The sequence below is a fragment of the Amphibalanus amphitrite genome, unplaced genomic scaffold (genome assembly GCF_019059575.1).
Source record: "Amphibalanus amphitrite isolate SeventyFive unplaced genomic scaffold, NRLGWU_Aamphi_draft 000041F_arrow, whole genome shotgun sequence".
In the NCBI taxonomy this organism is placed as follows: Eukaryota; Metazoa; Arthropoda; class Thecostraca; order Balanomorpha; family Balanidae; genus Amphibalanus; species Amphibalanus amphitrite.
Genome location: NW_024881537.1, coordinates 492,076 through 519,855, shown reverse-complemented (window position 1 = coordinate 519,855; position 27,780 = coordinate 492,076). Strand labels below are relative to the sequence as shown.

General features: G+C 53.8%; 1 protein-coding gene across 9 annotated transcripts in view; it reads right to left on the bottom strand.

Annotated features, from left to right (window-relative positions):
* LOC122375535 (neural-cadherin-like) overlaps positions 1-27,780 on the bottom strand; it is a 117,827-nt gene that overhangs the window by 68,341 nt on the left and 21,706 nt on the right. For 5 of the 9 annotated variants that reach the window (XM_043355010.1, XM_043355040.1, XM_043354992.1 and 2 more), the window contains exons 3-4: positions 8,813-8,830; positions 6,496-6,687 (exon numbers count right to left, since the gene is read on the bottom strand). In XM_043355010.1, the coding sequence (XP_043210945.1) occupies positions 6,496-6,687; positions 8,813-8,830 (210 nt within the window). Of the gene's footprint in view, positions 1-6,135; positions 6,166-6,495; positions 6,688-8,812; positions 8,831-27,780 lie in introns of those variants that run through there. The other 4 variants (XM_043355016.1, XM_043355030.1, XM_043355023.1 and 1 more) reach the window with 2 other exon arrangements.

Sequence of the window (27,780 nt, the reverse complement as noted above, 5' to 3'; positions counted from 1 at the left end):
CGCAGCCAGTCCGGTACCAGACGAGTCTCATCATTATTCAGAGCCGGGAGAGCCGCCGGTTCGATCGCAGGTGTCTGTGAGTGACGGTAGAAACCACGCCCCGTCACGGCCGGAACAGAGTCGTGATTAATGGAATTATAACACGACGTCAGTTTGACATTTGGATCTGACTACCAAATAATAAATGCATAATAAATGGCACATATCGTGCGCTCCGTGCATGCCGCGACCCAGACAGACTGTCCGACTTTCAGGAAGTGGTCGGTTGTGCATCAGTGGGTCCGATGCCGGCCTACCCCGGCAGTGAAAATTTCATTCCTTCTCAGGCAGTTATGTAACACAGGTACGCTTGTGAACACTAGGATACTACGGAAAACTTGGCACGGAAGTCAGTGGCATTAGTAACACCTCCGTCTTCCGAGGAAGGATTGTGTGGAATAAATCATATCCAGGAAACATGGTGCAGCCACAGCGCTGCAAACTTATGAGCCCGGATGTCTTGGACGGACATAAGAGATAGCTCCAAACCCAGGCAACGCAGATTATCTAAGAACAGTGTTCCTTATCTCCAGCTCCCCCTTTCTTTCCCCAAGGGCACATTCCATGAAACCTGCGTCGTTCCTCCTCACCAACTTGCTATCAATCCCGTTTCTCAGCATCGCATTGGTTCCGTCTTCCTCATGCATAGGACATCCGCGCGAAACGCCACCTTAGCCCTACAGTAGGTGACCCGGCAGAGCGCTACCCCTCCCTCCCCCTCCCCGGGGTCGCCGGTCGTTACCCCTTGCCAGGTCAGCTCCGGCGATCCCCCGACTCTCGTATAGCGGACACAGTTCGGCCGGCGCGTGTCAACTGGGGTCGGCAGTGGGACTGGGGGGTGGGGAGGGTACGGGTGGGAAGGACAGAGCAGATCAATACCGACAGACAGGAGCGTGGTCTAGAGCAGAGACGAGTTTGGAAGGGGGAGGTGGAAGAATGGGAGAGATATGGGAGAAAGAGGGATGAAAGATGGAAAGAGCGCGAGAGATAAAGAAAAAGAAAAAGATTGAGAGAGAGAGAGAGAGAGAGAGAGAGAGAGAGAGAGAGAGAGAGAGAGAGAGAGAGAGAGAGAGAGAGAGAGAGAGAGACAGAGAGAGAGAGACAGAGAGAGAGACAGAGAGAGAGAGACAGAGAGAGAGAGACAGAGAGAGAGAGAGAGAGAGAGAGAGAGAGAGAGAGAGAGAGAGAGAGAGAGAGAGAGAGAGAGAGAGAGAGAGAGAGAGAGAGAGAGAGACAGAGACAGAGACAGAGACAGAGACAGAGACAGAGACAGAGACAGAGACAGAGACAGAGACAGAGACAGAGACAGAGACAGAGACAGAGACAGAGACAGAGACAGACAGACAGACAGACAGACAGACAGACAGAGGCAAGAGCTCCGCACCGCTCGCTGCTCGGGCCACGGGCACGGCTGTGCTCGAAAGGTCAGCCGCCATCCACCCGAGTCCCACCGACACTCTGGTAATACCGCTTCCCGGCCGACTACGTCCACCGCCCGCTAATTGGACAGCCGGCCTAATGGGAGCGGCGGCATCATTGTGTAGCAGCGAGGCGGTGCTACCGTGGCCACCGCCACGGCTACCGCCGCAGAGCCTGCTAGGCACAGGTGATTGCGCGGCCCGCCGCGACACAAATTACCCTGTATGCAGGCTAATGCCGAGCCCCGGCATAATGGCAGACGGTGGTGGGAGAAGATGAGAGGCGGTAGGTGGGTATCCCAAATGTGAATGAGACGATAGGGAAGCTTATTTAACTGAGACCGGTACTGGAGCCTGGGAGAGCGTCCAGACATTACCCGAGTCCCAACGACCGGCCACCGCCGCGGCCCACTTCGGTGGGAGCGGGGCAGACTAGCACAGACGAAAACTTCAGCACGTCCGACACGATCCCGGCAGCCAGCAGCAAGTCATCAGCCAGCCGGCGGCGCCCGATTTGTTCGAACGGCGCACTCGGCCGCCTCCATTCCGGCGAAAATCGACAAACTTTGCCGCGCCAGCCGCCAGTTTGGGAGAGTTGAGCACCTCATCTGCCCCGGTTTCCGTCTCGGCGATCGTAGCCAATGGGTGAACCGGTAAAAACGCTCTCCTAACGGCCTCCGAACGGCGAGACGGGCCAGGTGGGATGCGGAGCAGCGGCCGGTCGGACAGTTTTACAAAGGTCCGCGTCAGACGGTTTGGACAGCCAGACGGCCGACAGGTGCTGGCGGAGCGTCCTCCGGAGATAGAGCGAGCCACACTGCTGAGTTCATCTCGGTACGGAGAGGTTAACCGGGCTGGTGGAAGCGCCTCCATCCCCACCAAACTGCGGCGCTAACTGACTGGGGACGCAGCGGACCCAGGCGCCGAACCCCGGTAAGTGTTACTCGGGTGCTAACTGCTGTGGCAATAGCGAACGTTTACCAGCGAGGCGCCGTCAAATGCCCAGACAACTGCAAAACTACGGCGGTGATTTTTATGGAAACAGCTTACCGAGCACGCCATCGACGCTAAACTATCCCGATTTCCAGCGCCAGTTGGCCGCTGGCAGTGGGTGCCTGGCGCGATCTCCTCTCTGCGCGCACAAACAGCCCATCACTCGCCACACCTCCCCATCGCCTCCCGCCCCCAGCACCTCATCCTACTCTAACGCCCGCTCGGCGCCGCGCCGCAGCCGCCGGGAGCGATCGACCGAGCTCCGGACGACTCCGGACCCGAGCAACTCTCGGCCGCCCAGACCCGGACGCGCCCGCCAAGTGCCGGCCGCGTCTCCGTCCCGCCCCAGGCGGCGCTAATTGAGAGGCGCGCCGGCCGCGGAACAGCGCACTGTGGGGTTTTTATCGATCCTAGCACGAATTTATTTATATCGCATCCTCCGCTACCTTAACTAATTTTATTTCACCTTCAAATGGTTAAGCTTAGGGTGTATGATCCCTGACAACATGGTTGGCTCTCCTGCTTGACCCCATCCCTCCCCCGCCCCCTCCCCAAGGACTTAGCACTGAAGCGTTTTCGGCTAGCAATGCATCGTGGGCGTGGAAGCGTTAAAAAAGTAGAACGAAACTACAATCGTTTTAGAAGTAGATATTTGATCATGTCTAGCCCAATCACCAAAAGGCATTTCGGGCTCAACCTTTGCACTTTGTTAGTCCTTGCACTTAAAGGGGGAGGGGGTCGCACAGACTTCTGTCCTCGACTTTTTCGACTTTTCGCATACTAACTCAAGCAAAACGTGGCGGATCACGACGAAACTTTCTATACCTTCGATTCGATCAATGTTACTCACACACTTAAAATTTCATGACCTTGACCTTAATAAAAATTTGACCTTCAGCGCACATTATCGGCGCGTTTTCAGTCTTGTTGTGGTTGTTAACTCTCCAAGGTATGAAATGCTGTTTGTTCTTTGCATTTTAAGGTCACGTTAAGGTCAAATCAAGGTCATTTACCTTAGATGACCTTAGTTGACTTTTTCAAGTTATACAATTTTTCTAGATAAGTGCTTGGAGCTTATTTCGAACTTAACACCCATTTGAAGATTTAAGTAGTTTTGGTGCCTAACGGAACATGCTACGAAGCCGTCAAAGGTAATTGACGCCTACCTTCTATGGATAGCCGGCAAGACACCTACTGGTCGGGCCTGACCTGACCCGGCCTAGCATGAAAACATCATCCTTGATCAAAACTAGCTTGAAATTCGTGATTAGCACCCCAAAACCTCCAACCTCACTTTACAAAGTTACAGCATTTTTCGATTTACCTATATCAAAGCTCTGTACTGAAGTTCAATAAGGTGAACATTGGCGGCGATAGCCAATAAAATGGACGCAGCATTGCAAGGGTGTTGTTGTTTTGTTCAAAAAGAACATTTGGCGATAGAAAAATAATGTCAACATGGTATCACCCCCTTCCTCCCTCCTCCCAACTCCTATACTGACCGGAAACCCCCAGGCGGTGTGCTGCGGTCGGGTAACCCGCCGCGGCGCGGCCCGGCGGGGCGTAAGAAACCACGCGGCACCGTCTGCTTTGACGTCTCATAGTGACTGGTTTAGGCAAATTTCGGCAAAAAATGAGAGCTGCCCCCGATGCAGAAATTATTGGAGAACATTTTGATATACATTTCCACGCGTAACACCGCGTATCAAACTTTGTAAGGCAATAGTTTGCTTGTCAACTCTCTGAATCAAGAAGCATTTTAACATTTTTAGCATTTCGGTCAAAAATTATACATTTGGATGAATTTTGGAAATTTTCGTGCATACCATCATCTTCCTTATAAGTCAAAGATAATGAAAACATGTCGCAACTATAACCTGCTGTTCAGGGAAACGAGTGAGAGGGCGTTTTATTGTAGTGTGCTTTTTCGCTGTATGCAGGTAGCACGACGCTGGTCAGGACGAAGCTACACTTTGAGAGTTTTTTTGAGGCATAAACAATCATTTTACAGACGATTTAAGGTGTGATTCGGATGCGCTGGACAATTCTACGTGGGATGAATAACAAAAAAGTGGAAATCGAAATACTTTAACTTGCCACTTAATGCGTGCTAGGATGGCATAAGTCCCCACGGTGCAGCGGCGGCAGCGGCGGCGGCGGCGATTTTCGCTGTTCATTTCCCGGTGGGTCGACACGCCAGCAGAGTAAAGGAGCGGCAGGTAGAGAGCGAGAGCAGTGAGCCAATGGAATGGATTAGCCCAGACAGATGTGGTTCCTCGGCAGAGCAGCACAACCCAAGAACACATTCACCTAAACTACCTACTACCTAGTCACATATTTCACCTGACCAGTTCACATAATAAGCAAGTGAACTCTGACGACGACAGCCCCGATTTTGAGCAGCTCATACAACTCCCTTCCCATGGGGTTCCCTCTAAGGTCCTCTAGCTCAAAGTTCCCCAGTACCAATCTTCACCCACGCCACACCGCCCATAGTGTCCATTGGGCATCTGGGTCGCTAATCAAATCTCGCCAGGTCACCGCTTCTAACCAAGGCACTGGCCACTGACCGCACCCTGCGTGCTACGACGACCCGGGCCGCGCACAAAACCGGCCGCAAAACAGCCGCCCGGAGAGCCCTGATGAATGTGCAGTGTCGGGGCGGCGGCGGCAGCCGTAACGAGCAGGCCACGGGGGAGCAGGGAGCGGTAACAGATCCGCGGGTAGGCAGGACACTGGACGGTGCGCCCACGCAGGAAGGAGAGAGGGAGAGGAGAGGGGAGAAGCCGGAGACGGAGATATTGGTAAGGTTTTCTTGGGCTTAAGGTACACAGGGTTGAGAGACATTGCAACCTCTCTAGCCATCATCAAACTATTACGTAGCCGAGTTGACTTCAACCACGAAACTGCTATCGGAAATCGTTCTGCCGTAATTCAAACACATGCCTTTCGCTGCACGGTTGACACACGTTCTGAACCTGTCTGACCCCTCAAGTCAACCTCTGGAAACCCCTGACCTATCAGAACTGACCCCATGACCTATGGGAACGGCACGCGCCGCACGGAACGGGAAGTGCTCTGGCGAAACGGCCAAACTTTCGGCAGACTTGCAACAGTTTGCAACAGACTTCAATTACAGTCCAAACGAAAGCTTGCTCAGCTCTTCCGCGTGGAATGCCAAGACGTTTTATCACGACCAGCCCTGACTGCCTAATGGTATGAAGCTAACCATGACTGTCAAGGAAATTACAAGGCATTGTGTCGGAAACTGTGCTGATCTTTTGTAGGCATACAATCACCACAGCAACCAAACATACACCATTCCCTTCCCCTTCATATCTATCCGCATTGCAGTATCTTCCGTCTCTCCACCTTCCGTCTTCCTTTCTCGCAGACTTTGTCCCTAGCTTCCCATCTCCAATCACTGTTGCTGTCGGCAATCCTTGAAGAAGAAGCTGGATGGTATGTTCATGTCCCTGTCCCTGGTCCCCCTTTTCTCCCAGCCCCTAAAGCCCCTAAAGCCCCTGGCCACTAACTGCGGTCCTTGACAAGGAAGTAGTGGATGTTGCAGCCCCCGTCCCTCCTTCCTTGGTCCCCTGGCCACTCACTGCGGTCCTTGACAAGGAAGTTGAAGATGTTGTGGTCTCTTTCTCTGCCCCCTGACCCTTCGCTAGTCGCTACTCACTGCGGTCCTTGACCAGGAAGTAGTGGATGTTGTGGTCCCGTGTCCCTCCAACCCTAACCCCCTTCTACTCACTACGGTCCTTGACAAGGAAGTTGAAGATGTTGTGGTCCCGTGTCCCTCCAGCCCTAACCCCCTGGCTACTTACTGCCGTCCTTGACAAGGAAGTCGCGGATGTTGTGGTCCCCGTCCCTATTCCCCTGGTCCCCTCGCTACTCACTGCGGTCCTTGACGAGAAAGTAGTGGATGTTGCAGCCCCGTCCCTCCTTCCCTGGTCCCCTGGCTACTCACTACGGTCCTTGACAAGGAAGTTGAAGATGTTGTGGTCCCGTGTCCCTCCAACTCTAACCCCCTTCTACTCACTGCGGTCCTTGACCAGGAAGTAGTGGATGTTGTGGTCCGTGTCCGGGTCGCGCGCCTGCAGTGTGAAGATGGGCGTGTTGGGCGGCGCGTTCAGCTTCACCACCGCCTGCATCGGCAGCGGCCGGTTGATGAAGTAGGGGTTCTCGTCGTTGTCGTCCTCCACGCGGATGATGATGCGCTGGTTGTCCTGGTCTGTGGACGAGTGGGAGGTTCGTGGTCAAATCTAGAGTATTGGTGGTGTGTGATGGTGATTTCGTAAGGGGGTATATTCGGTTGCGGGTGGTGATTCGATTTGGCGATTGATGTCGACATCACTACAAGAACTCAACGTCGCCGAAAATTGTAAAGGATCAAGTATTGAACTGACGCAAGGAATACAATTCAGGTTAGTGTGCGACCCGTGCACGATCCATGAGACGGACTGCACGTGACGGACACATGCTCGTCGGATCGCTCCGGGCTCGACACAACATCCAGTCGCTCCCCGTGCCGCAGGTCTCCGCAGGCCGGCCGAGGTGTAAATAAACGATGACGCCAGCTCCGCGGTAGGTCGGGAGGAGACACGACAGGGAGGGAGGGGGAGAAGGGAGGAAATACAGACGGGGAAGAAAAGGGGGAAATACGGAGGGACAGCGACATCCATGAGGCATTCTGGTTTCAGGTCTCGTGGAACTACAAGAAATGGATGAGTGGAATGCAAACTCAGCTTTTTTTGTTAGAAAAATATCGGTATAAAGCAGCATTTGGACACATAAACGACAACAAAACAATTGATTTAGCATGGTGGCATAAATACAAATGAGAAGTTATTATTTTCATCTGCAGCATGCTACCAACTTGAAACATATACTAACGGTCAATGTCACAAACAAGTCGACTAAGTAAGCACGCTGTGAGGTCACTCGTTGAGCTGCTCTTCTCGAACAGCGGCGGCAGCGGCGCATTCCACACACTGCAGCCGTTGATGCATTTGCAGTTGTGCAGACAGATACCTACACATTCAGCGGCATCAGAGGCCATTCGCTGTCGGGCAATCGTTCATGCCGTGCGCTCATTCACGGGCTATTCACATCACACGGTGACACGCCATTCAGTCACAGTGGCGGACATACATCAGAGCAGACTGCACTGAGGACAGGTGCACTGTATTCCACAGCATGGGACTGTGAACCACATGCAGAGATGGGGAAGCATACACACTGGCGCGTGCATGGGGCTAACGAGTGGCTGTTTGGAATGCATAATAAGAATAATGAGAATAATGAGGACTGTATAGTGTGCATGCCCATGTGAATCAATAGGAAACAGACGAGATAGGATGGATGAGCGCCTTCGGAAGAATTCGTGGAGGATTCATAACACCACAAACAATTTTTCAAGGAACTATTATCTTGACTGTCCCTAAGATCCTGGCTCAGGAATCATCATGGTTAAGCCTCCCGTTTTTGTAACAATGTTTTGTCCTACCGTGACCATATCCGCGGCCTTGGGGGCTGTGTGTCAATGAGGCGTGACACGCTGCCGGCCCGTATAGTAACGTCACGGCCGCCTGGGTGGGCCCGTGACGCGGCGCCGACCACCGTGACGGCGGCAGCACGTGCCGCCCAGCTGGGGTCGGTGAGCGTGACGCCGCCGTGCGCCGCTGAACACACGCCGGTGAACACACAATGTGTGGTGGGCGATATGAAACGGTGATATCGGAGCTCTGATCACCGAGGAAGATGAGCATGTGATTTTCATGACTGACTACAGCCTTTGACGGCGTGGATATTATTCGCAAACTCAAAGAGCGACGTGAAGACGGCACCGTGGTTTAGTGTTGACCACAGCACTGAGCTAAAGCGGGCGGATCCGTCAAGAGGCATCTCGCCCTCACGGCTCTCATAGTGTCGGGAGGCGAGTAATAACACGATACATGCGGCAAATAGCACCTCTGATGAACACTGAGGTGCAGGCCGAACGGAGCACATGGAAGCCAACTGCGGGTGGGTCAGTTAGTGCCGTCCGGACGCGTTCTGTCCCTCCGCTGACCGGTACAGACAGGGGTACCGTTATTCATGTTCATTTTCCGATCGTTTTACTAGGTTGTCGATGCGCAATAAACATTCTGGAATGGAATGGAATGGAAAAAGCGCTCTCCGGACCGGACACGTACGAACAGTGGCTCGAGTGTGACTAAAACCCTATACGGTGGAGCTTCGCGTCGCTCCGTCAGGCTAATACACAGGCACAGGTAAGCAGGCGGGCAGGTGTGCAGGCAGGCGACAGGCGGCATTGACACAGGCACACACAAATCGGTAGTGGACCCGATACTCACAGGTTCCTCCCGTGTAGCCTGACGAGATCCAGCGGCATGGAGACACGGGATGGGTCAGTTATTATAGCAGCGACACACGCTCTAACATCTTATAACTAGCGTTATGTTGTCATTTAGCTACCCCATACATCTACATAAACCGTGACACAATGTAGCTGAAACCGGATTACGTCACATTCAATCTGCATTTTGTACACAAATCCGGACGTCGGATTTGAAACTGAAAGTGCAAACAGAAGAAAGTCAGCCAGATCTGCACGAACACACAAAAAGGCGCACGAACACACCACGGACGAGTGCACTAATGTGGCAATGTATGACCAGATCAGTCAGTGCATGAAGCATGAAACGGGAATGACCGGCCCACGGCACTCTGCGGCTTCTGGGTAACGGAGCGTGCCGAAAGCGCACCACGAACGGGGTGGGCTCAGCACGGGATTACAAATACCGCGGCGATTGGCGGGATTTGGACGGTTCGCGGTCACGGTGTTTACAGGATTACGCCGCACACGAGGATCTTACACGGAAATCACACAGAGAAATGACTTATTTTGTTGTCACACGTCGACAGCTATGCGGTAGTGCATGCAACAGAACACAACACAGCACGGAAAACATTGCACGAAACATCTCGTTGCTCACTCGGGGAAAACCAGTCGCTAGACCACCATTCACCAGCAAACATATGTAGGTGCCACTGTTGAGACCATCATCTTGCAGTTTCCACAAACATCCACCGACATCCACCTGCGTCCACATCCACCCACAATCACCAGCGTCCACATTCCACACACAGTCCACTCGTACCCACAGCGTCCACAACAGAGCACTTCCCCGTGCTCTCGGCTGGGGGCCGCCCTAATGAAGACGCCCGACCCTGAATAACAGGTTCATCAACTCAGCTAATTAACCATCCAGCCCGGGGGCAAACAGACCCTTCCGTGACCGGAGCGGTGTGTACCGGGCGGGCACACAGGGGTCGGCGCTCCGCGGGAGTCCATCCAATCCGCACTGGCCGGGCTGTGTGGGACAGCAGCCATTAATCTCGGCTGTGTCCACAGTTCTGTCGACTGAATGTCTGAGTGGTGCAGTCCACCATGTACACGGAAAGGTTGAACCAGAGGCGAGCTAAGGCAGGTCACGGTGAAGCAATCAGCCAAGTAAAGGCAGCCACAGAATATGGTTCAGCCCAAACAAAACGCGGACGGTTGAACTGACCGGGTCCAATCAGAAAATGGTTCTCGGTTGGACTCCGGGCGGGGTCGGCGGCGCCGTCACCGCACCATTGCTCATCAGGGCGTGCCTGATGAACCGGCGGGTCCTTTTGTGGGCCGCGCTGGGCAGCTCGGGTAACGAGTCACGTCACGACCGACCGCGAGACACCCGTGACCGTGACACGACTCGTGACGTGTCTCGTGGCGTGACAGCCAAGTGACAGCGGTCTGTGTCATCATGGAGCAGGTCTGTCGCAGCGATGTGCAATGGACTGATTAAATACGTCGTGTGGTTACAATTTCGGCCCAAGCCGTGATTATGTGACAACTTCCGTGATGTTAGTCGTGACTACGTGACAGTCGTTGTGAAATTCCCTGTCGTCCGAGCGACTGATTGTCACCGGATCACAAACCGTGGCGGAACATCAGTTCCCTTGTCCAGCAGCGCTTTATGTTTCTCTCCACAATGTCCCCTGTATAGGCTACACGAACAAACTACACATACTCAGTCATTTCATCAGCTATCACACATGCATTGCTCTCGTCAAAAACGTTGTCAACCAGCTTCCGTAGAGAGGAAAACCAAGCAATAAACTCGGTGATGTTTACTTTCCCAGGGAGCGAGCCTTGCAACTCCCTTTAGGTTACACCACAGAGTGCTAGTGGTCCCAGCCTGGCATCCCAGAGCCCATCCCGCCCTGCAGCACAGCTCCTGTGTTACATCGGGCGCCGCCGTCTCTACTGTGGGCGTGGAGTCCCACTACCAGCTCCAGCTGCCTCCACTGCGGTAGGCGTGGAGTCCTACTGCCCACTGCCGCAACTGCAGTAGGCGTCTGCCACACTGTATAGGAGCCCAGTTACCGCCCAAGATCAGATCAACACCCGGGGTGAGGTAAGGCGCAGCGAAGTTGAATCATTGCCTAAAACTGGGCCATTCTCTCCACTTCCGTCCAGGAGTACAGGGGAGGAGGGGCGACCATCCGGTGGGTACGATAAGGAGGGAGTGAAAAAAAAACACCCAGTAGATCAGCAAACATGGCTAGCTCTGTGGTATTGTCGTCATAATAGAGGCTACCAGTTCACTTTGTACTGGCTGACGAATTGTGTAATGATGTCAATAGCCACATACCAGCCATAATAGCCTCCACTGAGCCATCCCACCAGCAAACACCAGCCATTCAGATAGTATCGGCTCGCCACCAAATAGATCCCACCAGACATGTGCGTGGATCCGAAAAATGGATCTGGGATCTGATCCCACGGATCCTGATCTCGGATCCGTCGGGATCATAGATCCAGTTCTTAATTTTGTCAACAGATCCACAGGGATCATAGATCCGAGTCTAATATTTTTGCTTGAGATCTGGTGAGATCATAGATCCTCATTTATTTATTGTCAACAAAGAAATCCCACGAAAATCGCTCGTTGCAACTCACAAGCGTTCTTATTTAGTGATTTATGTGATAGCACATCATAAGCCATAGTTTTATTGCACTTATTGACATAATAAACACTTGCAAACTTGGTTTAAAATGCTGTGCATGGTGGGATCCACTCAGATCATAGATCCGTGTTCTTGGTTTATCATCAGATCCTGAGAGATCATAGATCCAGGATAAATTTTTCACGCCGGATCCGGTGGGATCATAGATCCGAACCTGCAGTTTGCTTCGAGATCCACTGAGATCATAGATCCATCACTCGGATCCATGCACATGTCTGGATCCCACATCGCCTCTTCACGGGCGGCGATGATTGGCTCTATACGGGCGGCTCGGTCGTTTGGTTATAGGACGCCCGTGAGTCGCCGACTCCGTCTCCAAACATGGAGAGTGACCGAGGGTCGCTGGCACCCGTTGCACTGCCGCTGGTCCATCGGCTCCAGTCATAACAGCGCAGTGACGAGTGACTTCCAGCCGAGGCGGCGGGGGCGGCGGCTGGACGGGCGGTGGTGATACGTTGCAAATTGGTCCCAGGAGATCACGACCGGTGAACATATACAAAGTGCCGTGACCGCTCATGACGCATCAGTAGCCGCCGGCCAGTGATGTGTGGTAGAGCCCGGACTACAGACGCGGGCTCCAGCCGCCGCTCTGCTGTAGCTGGTTTAAGACAGCCGTTTTGGATAGCCAGGATAAATAGGCGAGTCACAAAGGGGTTGGCCTTCGCATACCTATTGGTGATAAGGAAAACAATCACACTCACCAGAGCCCACTGCGTTTCTGAGGTTCAGAGCGGGGGATTTACCGTAGTTCATGGTATGCGGCCACGCCCCTCGCTCCGGTGAAATCACGATATATCAACAAACATCTAGCTCGCCCTTCCATACACATTGTCGCCATCACCCGATCCACCTTGCGAAGGAATGGGGAGCAAAGGGTTACGTCTCCTCCCCTGCTCCAAAAGTCCACCCACCCCGACACCAAGACCCGTGACCAGAAATTCCACTCAGTACAAACCCAAACACCTTGGACTGTAATTCGAGTAGCTCGACTCATCCCAGCCCCTGACTGCCTCGACTCCATCCTTAGGTCACCTACACGTCCCTAGTCGTCCAGGGATATCAGCGCCGCCGTCAGAGGCCTCGATCCATCAGACAGTTCTCGACCGTTCAAAACTCCGGTCAACCGTCCGACCTCCCGACCGTCTCCCGGCGGTGCTCGGTCCGACCGTCTCGCCGGTGGAATGCGGCTCGTGGGAGACGCGTGGGGCGGAGTCGAGCGGACGACGGGCCCTCAGGCACCGGCACCGGCACCGGCGCGACGTCCGACATCGGCACGGAACCGGCGCCCGTGCGGGCACAAACACGAACATGGAGGATGGGAGAGCATGGGTACCTTCGCAAGCAGATTGATGCGAAAGTACCAAGCGCAGCGGAGGACAGTCAGGTGGGAAAGAAACGTTTTGTCCATTCAAATGAAATAGATCGTGACGATTAGTTATGAAGTGCTGCTGTTCTATCAACGAAAGAAATTCACAAAAACATGAAAAACATTAAGCACCTTCACAGTGCCAGAACGGCTGTCCCTTGCCCAGTCCAGTGTTCACCCAGGAGCAATTGCCAGATGACGCGTAGCTATTTGGTCCCTCAGACACCTCGCATATGGTATGGAAGGAAGATATAAATGTTAAGTGTATACTACTTCAGGTCATTCATCCATCATCAAACAAACGACTTCATTATTATAACATGGAAACGGCATTCCGCTCCATAAAAGGTCACAGCCATTTCGACCTCGCGTCATTTCACATTCCGCAGTGTCATAACCTGGCGGGGTCCCTTTTTATGAATTCACTGGAGCGATGCTCCATTTTACCACCACACAGCACATCCTTTCACGTCTGGACCTGGGGACCACATCGTCCGCCACGATGACCCCCATCTCGTCCGACGGTAGTCATTTTCTGTCCGCGGTTAGAGCCACTTCCCCACTCAACGGTTCCACTCTCTCTACCAGACCCCAGACCGATCCATGGTTCCCCTATGATCCCACCACGCACCGCCAGCCCCGCTGTTATTGAGGCTGAGTGGGGCGGAGGCGGTGAGGACGGTGAGGGCGGAGGCGGGGGCGGGGCGGAGGATTACCCCCACTCCGTGCCGCATTCCTGGACGATTGGACCTCCCTCCAATCGTCCCTCGTCTCTCATCCCTTTCGCTCTGCGGCACCTCCCATGCTTCAGTCCAGCATATCCCTATTGTCACACCCAGCCCCAGCCCACCGCCGCGTCGCGCCCCAGAGGTTCGTCCTAAGCTGCTTAGCACAGATCTGGGGCGGCGTTATCGAATAGCTCACCGTCCCCTCTGCCGCCGTACAGACTGTGACGTCACCGGTGACCCGAGACACCGTGATGACGTCACTGGTATGTTGGCGACTCGTTGATGAGGGCCGACTGCGGCCTCCCGGGACAGCCGCTAGCCCACTGTCGGCCGTTCGGAGCCCCCGGTCACGAGCGGCAGCGTCACCAGCGAGGAGAGACCACGATCGCTGATGAGACGACGCCCTGGAGCGGGCCGGACGCCCACCTGGTGTCCAAGAGTACAGCCCGGAGCGGCGCGGACGAGATCGGTGTCTCAGGGAACACCGCGCACCGGCTGACGGCTCGTACTGGACCCGGCGCAATGTCGTTAATGTCGTTCCATTGTTCGACAATGGCCTCCAGACAATACGGTAAGATAAAGCGCACCTGGCAGGACCGATCAACCCACATAGCTCGGGGTGACGTTATCAAACAGCTCCCCGAACAGACCGGAGTCGGCTGCCTGTCCGAGGCACGTGGACCTCACTCTATTGTGAGAACACAGAGGTCTCTGAGAACATACACCGGTGGACAAGCACCGGATGTCTATTTGGAATCTGTCAACACCCGGTCGTGTTCCACCATGTAATGCGCTGATCAAAGGCTGCTGGTTTTCCGAGTGGGCGGCAGGGTACGACGGAAATAGCTCTTCAATAATCGTCCCAGGTTATGATCAACTCTCACTGACAGTAGCATGGATCAATGTGCATTATACACGACGGCAAACAATAGCAGAGGCACTATTTCATGAATCACCGACAAGATACATCTGTATGGTGTCTGGCATCCGTATTCCAACTTCCGCACCACTGGCTGCGGCCACTGGGAGCGGTAGCCGGCGGGAGTGAGGGCGCAGGCGGGGGCGGCGGAGTGATCTCCATACACACACGGATACGGTCTGCTGGAGTCACATCACCTCCCCACCGCCGCCAGTGACGGATCACGCTTCAGATACCGCCGTTCCTGTGGGGTGGTAACCCTGGCGAAACTGCCAACGCCACCAGCATCACCGCCACTGCCGCCGCCGCCGCCGGACCCAGCTGCCGATTATGTCGAAGCGGTGTCGCATTCAGGAATGCGCGTGGCGGCGGGCTGGGGACCACCGACTATTGACAGCCAGCCAAGCGAGATTATTCGGTGGGCACGGGCGGCTGAGGGTGGCCTGTTAGTTGGGCGGGGAGGTGAGCAGCGCACAGGCACGTGACTCAGTGATACACCTGCCGGCGTCAGCGCGTCACGCTGAAACAGGTGCAGCGCGTGCCCGACAGGCCGGGACGAGGACAGGGGCAAGGCGGTACGGAGGTGGCTGAAAACCATGACGGAAGGAACAGAGAGGGAGGGGAAGGTCTCCCTTGCGAAAGATGGTTTCAGGGCTTCAACTCCAACAAGGTGTGCCTATCACGAGTTGTTCAGCGTCCGGTAGCTCACATGCCCTCTCTACATGCAGGGCAGGGCAGTACTTCTGCACTCTACGCACACGCTGCTGTCCCGGAACAGCAACCCAGCACGCTCCAGCCCTCCCGTTGCCGGTTGCCATGCCCCGAGGAAGCTCAGGTTCGGCGCGGTCTGGTTCCGCCCGGCCAAGGCCAAACAGAGGCGCGAAACACAGCAGAACATCTGCGAAAACCTCGAACGGAATAAACAGCAGGTAAAGCTTCCGACAACGGCGGAACGGGCGCATATACAGAGGGAGAACATGGCAGCTCGAGATACATTCGAGTCTAGAGGAAACTTGGGAGCAGGCAATATCGGCATCTGAAGTATTGCTAGGTCGTAAAGAGCTCTCTCGTTGATTTTGCACGCAGTATCTTAAAATAATGATAGCAAAAAGAAATCAGCTGTGGTACATAACGTTCTATGAGCAAACGGTAACTTGATATTCGACGCAGAGACCGATTCATAACCGATCTCTCATTCATCTTCAAGTGACTTAAGACCATCAGTAGCGTGAAAGCACTTCTGCGAACGGCGGATGACACATCAGATCGGCCTTAGGGTCCAAATCACTCTCCTGATGAGATCCGGCGCCGTTTCTAAGAGCGCCAGGCGTCACGCGTGACTAACGTGACGCGCCGTGACGCCGTGACGTGACCGTGCCGGCCGTGACGGCGTGTGGTCAGTGTCCTTGACCCCTGCGGTTGGCCCGTGGGAGCGACCGGCTCCCGAGGTGCGACCGAGGAGCGACTGACGGACAGTGGCCCTTCAGTAGCCGTGTGAAGTCCAGCTCTGATACATGACGGGCGGTAGAAGAGGGCGGTAGACGGAGGGCGGAGGCGGGCCGCGAGCGTGAAAATGGAGGACGGTGGACGGAGGGTGGAGGTGGGACTTAGAAGAGCCGATGGGTGGAGGAGCGAGGACGGACGGTGAGGACAGGAAAGTAGACGATGCGAAATGCGATAATCAAACACCATGGTAGTGAAAGAGAGTACCGATAGCTGAGGAAGATGCATAAAAATCCTTTGCGTTTCGACCATCCTCTTTTCCTTTCATCCAGCTTCACCTAGACGCGCAGTTCACCGCGCTCCGTGCCTCGGCAGCACAACAGGACAGGGCCATCACTCAGCACCCATCCCAGCTATGTCGTTCTCACATCACAAACGGCAGCCGTGTGCCGTTTCTGGACAGGGTTAACAGCGGTTCGGTGACCCAGCGGAGGCTCACGCAGCTGAGACGTTCACAGGCGTCCGAGTGACCAATGGCCCTATGGCACGCTCTGGCTCCACAAAGGGTAACTGAATTACACACCGCCATTTGTATCACTTCTCCCAGTGGCAAATCTCTCGCAGCTCCCGCAGGTTTGGGTGCGCTGACAGTTATATACCGGGATGGCTTCAATTCTTCTCCTGTAAACGCACCCCTGCAAAACTTGTAAGCTTGAAGAATCCAGCCGCAGATCGACAACGCTTCGCCGGAAGTATCCACGCTGCGGAGCATCGACCATCAATTTGCCGCATTGGCGTCCGGGGTGGAGATTTATTAACCAATCCAGCGTAATTCAATCTAAATCAAAGTCACTTCCAGCTACAGCCAATCAACGCGCTTAAAAGCACATATGGAAGTATTATCAATTCCAATGAAGCTCATACATCCTGAACCAAGCCATCGCTAAGAATTATGGGCAGAAATGTTGGGAATTGAGTCGCATAGTTCCGCTGCGAGAATTGGATGAACTACGCCCGATAAACATTTCAAAGAAATGTCCCATATTCAAGAATAGAAACAGTGTTTTGACGATCTGTTTGACCTTGTTCAATCCGAGAATCAGTGCAGTGGATTTTAATTATCCCATTGATTTTACGGGGGTCATAAATAGCCCCACCGTCAGGTGGAACGGCCCCGCACGGCCACGCCCAGGCGCTAACGACCTGGACCGACCCATCGGGCCCGATCGGTGTGGAACCCGCCCCGTCGGAGTACAACCCTGGACCTACCTACCGGGCCTGATCGGTGTGGAGCCCACCCCGTCCGAGTACAACCCTGGACCTACCCACCGGGCCTGACCGGTGTGGAGACCGACCCGTCGCAGCACAATCCTGGACCTACCCACCGGGCCTGATCAGTGTGGAGACCGACCCGTCGGAGCACAATCCCTCCTCCAGCGCCTCGTCGATAACCAAGATCCCTTCGAGTTGGCCAGTCGGCAGCCGAACCCCATGAGGGTCTACCCAGGCCTCTGGTCCCTTCCAGTCCCCTACCTGTCTGATCCCCACCGTCACCCGTACCCCTGCGGCCTTCGGGACCAGCAAGGCCGCGCCTTGCCCTGCAGCACGGGTCGCGCGCCAGGGGCACCGGCAGCCGGGACTAATCCGGAGGAGGTGGAGCCGCGGGGACCCAAGTCGAGTCACGGGGCGGCGACAGCGGCGGGGGCGGGGGCGGGGGCGGGGGCGGGGGCGTCCAAGGTGTGACATGATGGCGGGACATCGACCGCCGCCGCCACCGCCGCCGCCACCACCTCCCATAGATCGATCAGTATTCAGTACAGGCCACAACGCCCGTCCGCCGGTGAACGTAGATTGCTGGACGTAGATTGTCGAACGTAGATTCAATAAAAGGGATCGGCCTGAAGGTTGTTATGAATGTGTGGGTGGTGATAAAAATGGCCGGTAAATAAATTATTTGGTATTGTGAAGTTTGCGGTTTGTGTCGACAATGGATACTACAGCATGAGCCCTAAATAGCGTGAAATGATGTTTGTTTTGCAATAAATTATGTCTCGCAGCCCGGGGATCACAAGAACTGGTAGGCGTACGGCGCTGGGTAGGCGTATGATGATACAGTAACGTCCTATGTAACTGCAGCCGTCATTGAGTGTGTAGAACAAACAGCAGCTGAGTGCTGACATTAGCCTCTTCATAATAGAAGAGAAATGGATGGCAATAGATGGATCGTTATTCGTTGGCGCATTATTTTGAGCGCGTCATTGATACAGGGAGCAAAGCAAACAGCAAAACGTCAGTCTACGCCAGCATAGCTCGGCGGCCCAGCTCGACGCCCGTAATAAGGGCAAGTCATCAATCACTGACCGACAGAACGAATCACTTTTTCACACTTCAACTAAAGCGCGTTTGCCGGCCGCGAACGCAGCTCATCAAACCTGCACAGGTTACTTAATGACATCGCTGGGCAGCCGCGCGCCCGGCCCGCATAGGTGCAACCGTGAATAAATAATATTCAATTTCAGCCCCCCTCCTCCCCCTCCCCCAACGGCTGCACGATACCAAGGTCTCGCCGGCGACCCTCACGTAGCGCCAGGCGAGGGGTTGTTTTCTTTAATTCGGAACACCAGTCCTGTGCAGCAGCGAGCGGCTCATGAATAAACAATGGCGCGTGCTGGGACAGTAATTACGTTTGAATGACAATCAAGCAACGATAAAGCCTGGGGCATCGGATTCCAGCGTCCCGTTTGAAACTGACAGATGGATGTTTTATTGTGTGGAAATTAAGGCCCAGGAATGCGTTTGAATTTGTCAGCCGTGCTGTAACCTTTTTGTAGACTAAAAGGGTGTACCCTTTACCGCTCAATGGCTGTAAAACCGTCCGTCCCTTAGGTAAGACGTCAGCCAGACTGCCCTACCCCCGCCAACCAGGTAGGTATAACGAGCCCACGGCCTCCTGCTCGCCGCGCCACTGGCGGCAGGGCGGAGGGCGGAGGGCGGCGGCAGCGGCGGTGGCGGAGTTTTTGCGACGCCGCCGATCAGGCGATCCCGACCCATCGCGACCAGGGACGCCCTGACACGCCATCGGGTGCCGCCAGCGCCGGGTCGAGACCCGTGTCCTGAGCGACGCAGCACCGTCGATACCGCCGCCTTTCTTCATACGGCAGAGGGGTGTCTCACCTCACACCTCATTATGCCTCTTAGGCCTCATTAGGCTAAATGCGACAGACCTGATCACTCAGTCGTCCAGCTCAACCCATTCCCGCAGTGTCCGGGCATGTTACTTAGTACGTTTATCCCATCGGACCACCGCGCCACACACGTCACCCACATCAGGTGCGGACTGACGGTTGCGGCGAAGTGCGTCGGCGGTCCTTCCTCTGAGTCATCCTTTCCCTTCTCCCTGCCGGTGTGACCGCCGGCCCGCCGGTTAATAACATTAGCCGAGGGTGACAGACGACGGACTGGGGCGGGACGCGGATCAGCCTCCTAGCCGACCCCACCGCCTTTATTGCGCATTCTGCGGACGCCACGGGGGATTTATCCATCCCCGGGGGCAGCTCCGATAGACAAGGAAACTATGGGAAGCTGATGGGCTTGGGTCGCCGTGGGTGCTGAGGTGGAATGCCGGGGGCAAAATGGGTACCTAATATCCATCGAATTTTCACAACTGCCGTGCACCGTTGCACAGTGCACACGTGTTGTAGAATATCCAAAGAGGATTGTGATTGCTAACGGGAGGTGCGCATTTATTTAAGCTCTACAGAAAAAGAGTATGTTTGTCAAAAGTGTACGTGCAGAGAATGTGTGTCACAAGAAATTGAGAATGTTATGTGGTGAGAGAGAGAATGGGCTTGGAGAGAATAGAAAAGGATTTGAATCGTAGACTTTTATTTTGATATTAATTTGGGTAATTTGAGTTGCTAGACACAGTGACGTAACACATTGAGTAAAAATGACATTAACGTAATTTGCTTAACTGAAGTTGAATTGAAACCTTAATCTAAGGCAATCATAAGCGGAAAGACTCAACATTATGGCGACCGTGACAGGACTCAAAGAATACTTGGAACTGGCCGAGAAGTATGGTTTAAGCGGCGAATCAGCCTTGAAGTACGCGAACGAGCAAGTAGACAGGGCAGAGAGGGCAAAGGCAAGACAAGAAGAAAGAGAAGAAAAGGCAAGACAAGAAGAAAGAGAAGAAAAGGCGAGAAAAGAAGAAAGAGAAGACAAGACAAGACGAGAAGAAAGAGAAGAGCGAGAACTCTTAAGACGACATGAGCTGGAAATGGAGCGATTGAGATTGGAGAGAGCAGAATTAGAGAGCACCGGTGGTTCCAGGGAGCCGCAGCAGCCGAGCGAGCCTGCCCATTCAGTGCCGGCCGTCAAGCGACCCAAACTGCCTGCGTTTACGGATGGCAAGGATGATCTTGACAGCTACCTTAACCGATTTGAGCGACTGGCCAGAGTAAACGGATGGGACGAATCGGAATGGGCTGTCAGTCTCAGCGCTTTGCTGTCAGGTCGAGCGCTCGAAGTTTACACCCGAATGAAGGAGGATGACGCAAACGACTACATGAAACTGAAGTCGGCTCTCCTGCACAGGTATGGCCTCACTGGAGAAGGCTACCGGCTAAGAATGCGTGATGCCAAGCCGGAGCCGGATGAGAGCCCCCAGCAGTTTATTTTTCGTCTGGCTAGTTACCTAGAGAAATGGATCACGCTGACCAAAACTGATCAGTCATTCGAGGGTCTGAAAAACTTGATCATTCACGAACAGTTTATGAACACCTGTCCCAAGCCCCTCGCCATCTATTTGCGAGAAAAGGCCACATACTGCTTAGATGAGCTAGCTGAGTATGCGCAAAGGTTCTTGGAAGCCCATGATCGGTCTCCCAGCAGTCTGAGTAGGCGTGCGACGGTCACGGAAGACCATACCGCGCACGCACCATCTAGAACCACTAGCTCAGCGACAGCGCTAAGAACTTCTCGAGAACAGGGCCAGAACTGTCTGCTCTGCCAGTTTCCACACCCGACCGAAGAGTGCCGAAGGGCTCAGACGCTCTCAGCCGCGGAGCGTCGAGAGCAGGTGATGCGGCGTGGGGCCTGCTTCCTGTGCTTTCAGCCGGGACACCTCGCCGCGCACTGTCGGGAGGACAAGCCCAGATGTCCGCTTTGCGGTGGGAAGCACCACCAGCTGGTCTGCGCTCCACGGTCCAGCTTGCCATCTACTGCCAGCTCCAGCGCGCGAGATGGAAACGTACGGGAGGCATCAGCGACGGCAGCTAGCACCCACATGACTAGAAAGGAAGGAGCAGTTCTGATGCAGACGGCCCAGGTAAAAGCGACAGGAGCAACAGGAGCACGACTTGTCAGAATAATGCTGGACTCTGGAAGCAACCAGTCTTTCATACGGACGAAGACAGCGCGTGAGTTGGGCTGCGAGGTGCTGAGCCAGGAGCACCTGCGGGTCCACACCTTCGGAGGCGGCCAGGGGCTGCAACAGGCCAGTGATAGGGTAAAAGTAACCCTATCAGCAACACATAACGAGGATAGCAGAATCACTCTGACAGCTTACGAAATGCCAGTCATCTGCAGTCCACCTCCCGCCGTGACGCAAGAGGATCTCCGTGGCCATCTGCATTTAGCTGGCCTGAAACTGGCCGAGGAGCCCAGCGCTGATCCTCTCAACGAAGAGATCGATATCCTAATCGGTCTTGACTACATGCAAGATGTGATTGATTGGAGAATGAAGAAGGGAGAGGACGGGCCCGTGGCCATGGGTTCACGATTCGGCTGGATACTGGCTGGCCGTTCAGGCCGGAGCATCACAGAGTCGACGCCAAGTACCGTGAACTTCATCAGGGCCGAGTCGACTGATCGCCTTCTGGAAGAGCTATGGAACATGGAAAGCATTGGGATAAGCAGCGAAGGAGTCAGTGACCGCGACTCTAAGAGAGAACTGGAAGAACTCGCTACAAAACACTTCGAAGATACTTGTAATCGCCTTCCAGATGGTCGGTATGAGGTCCGCTGGCCCTGGAAGCCCGGACATGCAGAGATACAGACAAATGGAGCGCAGGCTCTGGCTCGCCTTGAGGTCTGTGAAAGACAGCTACGAAAAAAACGGGCGTCTCAAGCAATATGATGATGCGATGCAAGACTACTTGGAGCAGGGACATGCTGAGAAGGCGCCGGCTGTTCCGGATGGACCGGTGCACGTCCTTCCTCACCACGCAGTATACAAGGATGATAAAGTCAGAGTGGTGTTTGATGCGGCAGCTGGCCCTCCGAATCAGTCACTGAACGAGCACCTCCTGGCGGGACCCAACTTGATCGCTGACCTGACAGGGGTGCTCCTGAGATTCCGGACGAAGAGCGTGGGCGTGACAGCGGACATAGAGAAAGCTTTTCTGCAGCTGTCGCTCCATCCTGAAGACAGGGATGTGACACGGTTTCTCTGGAGAGAGAACGCCACCGATCGAGATCCAGTTCTCTACCGGATGACCAGAGTAGTTTTCGGAGTCAAGCCCTCACCGTTCCTACTGCAGGCCGCCCTCAGAAAACACCTGCAGCAGTATGGAGAGTCAGATCGGGACCTGGTTGACAAGTTACAGAGGGACATCTACTGTGATGACTTGATAACAAGCGTGGACACTCAGGAGGAGGCGCAGACTCTGGTTGAGCGAACCAGAGAAATATTTGAAGCCGCACGGATGAACATGAGAAAGTGGACGGTGAGCCAGTCAGAAGAGGTAAGCAGCGGTGAACAGACCAAAGTGCTCGGAGCCCAGCCTGACACAGCTTGCAAGGTGTTGGGAATAAACTGGGTTCCAGACCAAGACAAGTTGGTGTTTGAAACGCGCAAGTTCGCGGAGCTCGCTACCGAAGCACCAGAGACGAAGAGGAGTATTCTTCGCCTGTCAGCACGCTTCTTCGATCCGTTGGGAATGCTTACACCATTCTCCGTGCGCACCAAGATGATGCTGAAACAGCTGTGGCTGGAGGGTCTGGCCTGGGACCAGCGGGCTTCCGAAGGTGTCTGCAGGAGCTGGAGACAGTGGCTGACGGAGCTCCATCAACTGAACGGCTTCTCTGTGCCCAGACCATATGGAAACAGGCTTCAAGACGGATACCAGCTCCACATCTTCTGTGACGCCAGCAAAGAGGCGTACGCTGCTGTGGCGTACACAAGAGCCGCTGAACAGGATCAGGCAGTCGGCCCGCCTGCCCTGGTGATGTCCAAGTCGCGGCTCACACCTCGCCAGCCGGTGTCACTGCCGAGACTGGAGCTGACAGCGGCCCTGATTGGTGCTCGGCTAGCTTGCTATGTTAGGCAGCAGCTGCACGCGACACCACAAGCCGTGTACTTCTGGACGGACTCGATGGTGGCTCTGCACTGGATCCGTAGCGACGCCAGACGCTGGGGTGTGTTCGTGAAGAACCGAGTCTGCGAGATCCAAAGCCTCAGCTCTCCGGCTGCCTGGAACCACTGTCCCGGAGCGGAGAATCCCGCCGACCTGCCTTCCCGCGGCGCGCCGGCAGAGAAAATGAAAGGCGAATTCTGGCTGCACGGACCTGAGTGGCTCAGAGAAGCGAATATCAGATGGCCACAGGGGATGCAAAATGAACAGGAACCTGCGGAATGCAAGGTCGAAGCGAGAAAGCAAGCACTTCCGGCCTCCAGCAGCTATGAGCCTGCGCCAGGTATTGGTCGTTTGATCAATATTCAACGGTTCAGCAGTCTGAACAAGCTCCTGAGAGTCACAGCTTACGTCCTGCGCTGGATCTGTAATAGCAGATCGTCGGAGAAGCAAGACAGCATCATGACAGCAGAAGAGCTCGCGAGGGCGGAGCGACTTTGGATTCTGGACGCGCAACGCTCTCAGTTCAGTGAAGAAGTGGGGGCTCTGAAAGCCGGTCACACCGTACCCCCTGGATCGAGAATAAAAGATCTCGGTCCGTTCTTGGACGGGGAGGTCCTGAGAAAGGAAGGTAGGCTGCACTATGCTGCGCTGCCAGAGGAGGAAAAGCGGCCAATCATCATGCCACCGGATCATAGATTCGTACATCTCTTGATCGAGAAGACGCACAAGCAGCTGTGTCATGCCGGCACACCGCAAGTTTTGAGCGCCATCCGTGATCGGTATTGGATCGTTCGGGGACGACAGAAGGTGCGGTCAGTGCTGCTGAGCTGTCGGAGCTGTCACCTGTTCCGCGCCAGACCGTTCTGCCACCAGAGGCCGGCCCCTCTGCCCCGTAGTCGGACCACCCCGGCCCGGCCCTTCAGCAGAACAGGTGTGGACTTCGCAGGGCCACTGTATGTGAGACAGGGAAGAAACTCCGGCCCCCTCAAAGCGTATATCGCCGTCTTCACCTGCGCAGTAGTTCGTGCAGTTCATCTGGAAATGGTGAAGTCGCTGACAACAGAGGACTTCATAAAAGCTTACCGCCGATTTAGCGCCCGACGAGGCTGCCCGGCCAGCCTCATGAGTGACAACGCCACAACATTCCGTGGCGCTGCGTCCGTGCTGGCTGCAGAGGGTGTCAAATGGCACTTCATCGTTGAGCGCGCTCCGTGGTGGGGCGGCTTTTGGGAGCGGATGGTGGGACTCACTAAGGCCGCTCTGCGACGCACCCTGGGATCTTCACTGATGTTGTGGGAAGAGTTGGAGACCGTTCTGTGCTCGGTGGAGTCAGCGATTAATGCGCGACCCTTAACGTCCGTCAGCGATGATCCCGATGATATTCAACCGCTGCGACCCGCCGACTTTCTGCACTGTGCCTTCGAACGGAGCGAGGCCGCCGGGAGGCAATCGGAACAGCTGACGCGGAGGCGCCGCTACCAGCAGAGGATCGTCACCAGCCTGTGGACTCGGTGGCAGCGCGAGTACCTTCGGAACTTGCGAGACTTCCGTCACAACTCCTCAAGAGTGGACCTCGAGCCGGCACCGGGCGATGTTGTGCTGATCGAGGGGGAGAGGTCATCCAACCGGCTCGCCTGGACCACGGGCACAGTGAAGACCCTGCACCCTGGCCGGGACGGGCGGTCCCGGGCCGCGACCGTCCACACCCTCCGGGGGGACGTGCGGCGTCCTATTCAGAAGCTGTACCTGCTGGAGGCGGCCTCTCCACCTGAGGAATGAATTCCACCCCGGGGGAGAATGTAGAATATCCAAAGAGGATTGTGATTGCTAACGGGAGGTGCGCATTTATTTAAGCTCTACAGAAAAAGAGTATGTTTGTCAAAAGTGTACGTGCAGAGAATGTGTGTCACAAGAAATTGAGAATGTTATGTGGTGAGAGAGAGAATGGGCTTGGAGAGAATAGAAAAGGATTTGAATCGTAGACTTTTATTTTGATATTAATTTGGGTAATTTGAGTTGCTAGACACAGTGACGTAACACATTGAGTAAAAATGACATTAACGTAATTTGCTTAACTGAAGTTGAATTGAAACCTTAATCTAAGGCAATCATAAGCGGAAAGACTCAACACGTGTGTTGCGGACCTTCAGACACTGACAATCACATAAATCGTACGAACCCACGATGTCCGTCATTCGTTAACCCGCGAGTTGCTGGGGGGGGGGGCGTTAAACGCCCCCACTTTTTTCGCCGGGCCATAGCATAAAAACGCAAATTTTTGGTACCTGTAGGGAATTGATTGAAGTTTATTGTGACAAAGTTTCAAAAAAAAATCGGTGAGATATTTTTTTTATTTTTTTGTACGTATTTTTGTATTTTGAAACGCCCCCAGCCGATAACTCGAGAGTCGAGAACCAATAGGCGCAGCGAAACGCACGAGGCGGCAAACGAAAGAACGCGACGAGCCCGATTTCAGGGGCGTTTTCGTATTTTGATAAATTTTTGAGATATCGAGGTTTTAGTGACGTCATGATTTCTGAGTTTTCGACCAAAAACGGCATATGTTCAAAAATTCATATAAAATCACAGAATAGACACACAGACATGCCGTAAACGCCATTAGACTGCCAATACCATGAACAATCAAATGACTATTTTCGATTATTGATTATCGTTCCGCATTTTCCAAAATCTTGAACTGAATCTTGGCAATTTCTCGTGACTACTTCACGACCATGATACATGCATTTCTTAACCCGCGCCCTGATGGGGGGGGCCATTTTGGCCCCCCCTGTGGTTTTTCTTAAATAGCGAGAAAACGGCGGCGCGCAGCGCCGCCAAATTTTGGGTACCTTACCGGGCATCAATTTGACACCTTCACACAAAATTTCAAGTCACAGGTCACCTCAGGTCAGGAGTTATTGAGGTCAAACTGAGGTCATGTTCGAGTAAAAATGAGCAAAAAACATGACATCTTGAAACGCTCACCAATTCTACAGTTAACAAGCAATTTTAAAGTTCTTTATGTGGTTGTGTAGAGAAAAGACGGCGCTACAAAACTGCTATCTCGGATTTTCGAAATTTTGGGATTTTGACCCCCAAAAATCAAAAAAATTGATTTTTTTAGAAAAACTCGAAAATTTTCCAAAAAATTTTCGAATTTCGAAAAAAACCGGAATATATGTGATAGTTCCTGCGCTCTTCGATATACATACCAAATTTTAGATCGATACCTCTTTTTTTGGCCAAGTTATAGCGAAAAAACTGTTAAAAATTGATGACGTCAAATTTTTGAACTCAATTTTTAGCAATTCTAGACCTCGTAGCGCAAAACGGAGACCACCATTGAACTCCCCGTGACGAGCTGCATCGAATCGATACCCATTTTATGCAAAAATATCAACTTTGAAATTTGACCTAATTTGACCTGACCTTGACCTGACCTTGACCTGACCTTGACCAAAACGTGACCTAAACTGGCCCTGAAGTCTGTCTGACCCACATAATCGCATTTGTCATGTAAAATGGACCATAAAACATGTATCACACGACACTTTCATATTGTGACCCCCCAGTGACCTGACCTCTGTGACCTGACCTGGTATCAGTGACCTCAAATAGCAAAATATGTGTTTGAAGAACATTTCTCCATCGATGATTTTCAATGAAATGCATTTTACTCGATTTTACAACGCATTTCTTGAAATGCCTGTAAACGGTGAAAATTCGACCTTTGACCTGACCTGTGACGTCATCGGTTTGACCGAGGTCAATGAAATTGGGTCACAAGGTAGTTCCCCGCTGGGGCTATCCAACACCGTTTACCGCTTGTCGCTATGTTGCGTGGTTCTCGAGATCTGAGGGGGGGGCCAAAATGGCCCCCCCCCCATCAGACCGCGTTGCTCGGCAGACCCCATCTGGGCGCGGGTTAACCCTCGCATGTGTAGGGGGGGGGGGTCGGATGGACCCCCCCCCCCATGGTTTTTCGCGAATAACTCGCGTAAAAAGCGGCCGATCGCGACGAAACTTTCAGTACCCTCGCATTGATCAATTTGACACCTACCCTAAAAATTTCATGACCCTGACCCAAATGACCTTTGACCTGTGACCTCTTTTCCGAGACCATGTTTGGCCGGAATCGCGATTTCGCGTATGTCGGCTCGCACTAGCCGCGTGTTTGCAAGCTTTTCGTGGTTTCAAACGTTCAAACATGTGATTTGATGTTACTCCCGTGTGTGTCAAGGTCACCTGAAGGTCAGGTCAGGTCAATGACCTTTGGTGACCTCGGGTGACCTCGGGTCACTTTTTCGAGTTTTACATGTTTCTAGGGTAGTTTTTGGAGCCGAATTCGAATTTAGCAACCATTTGAACATTTACGAAGTAGTTTTGGTGACTTCGTAACATGTTACGAAGCTGTCAGAGGCGGTTGACA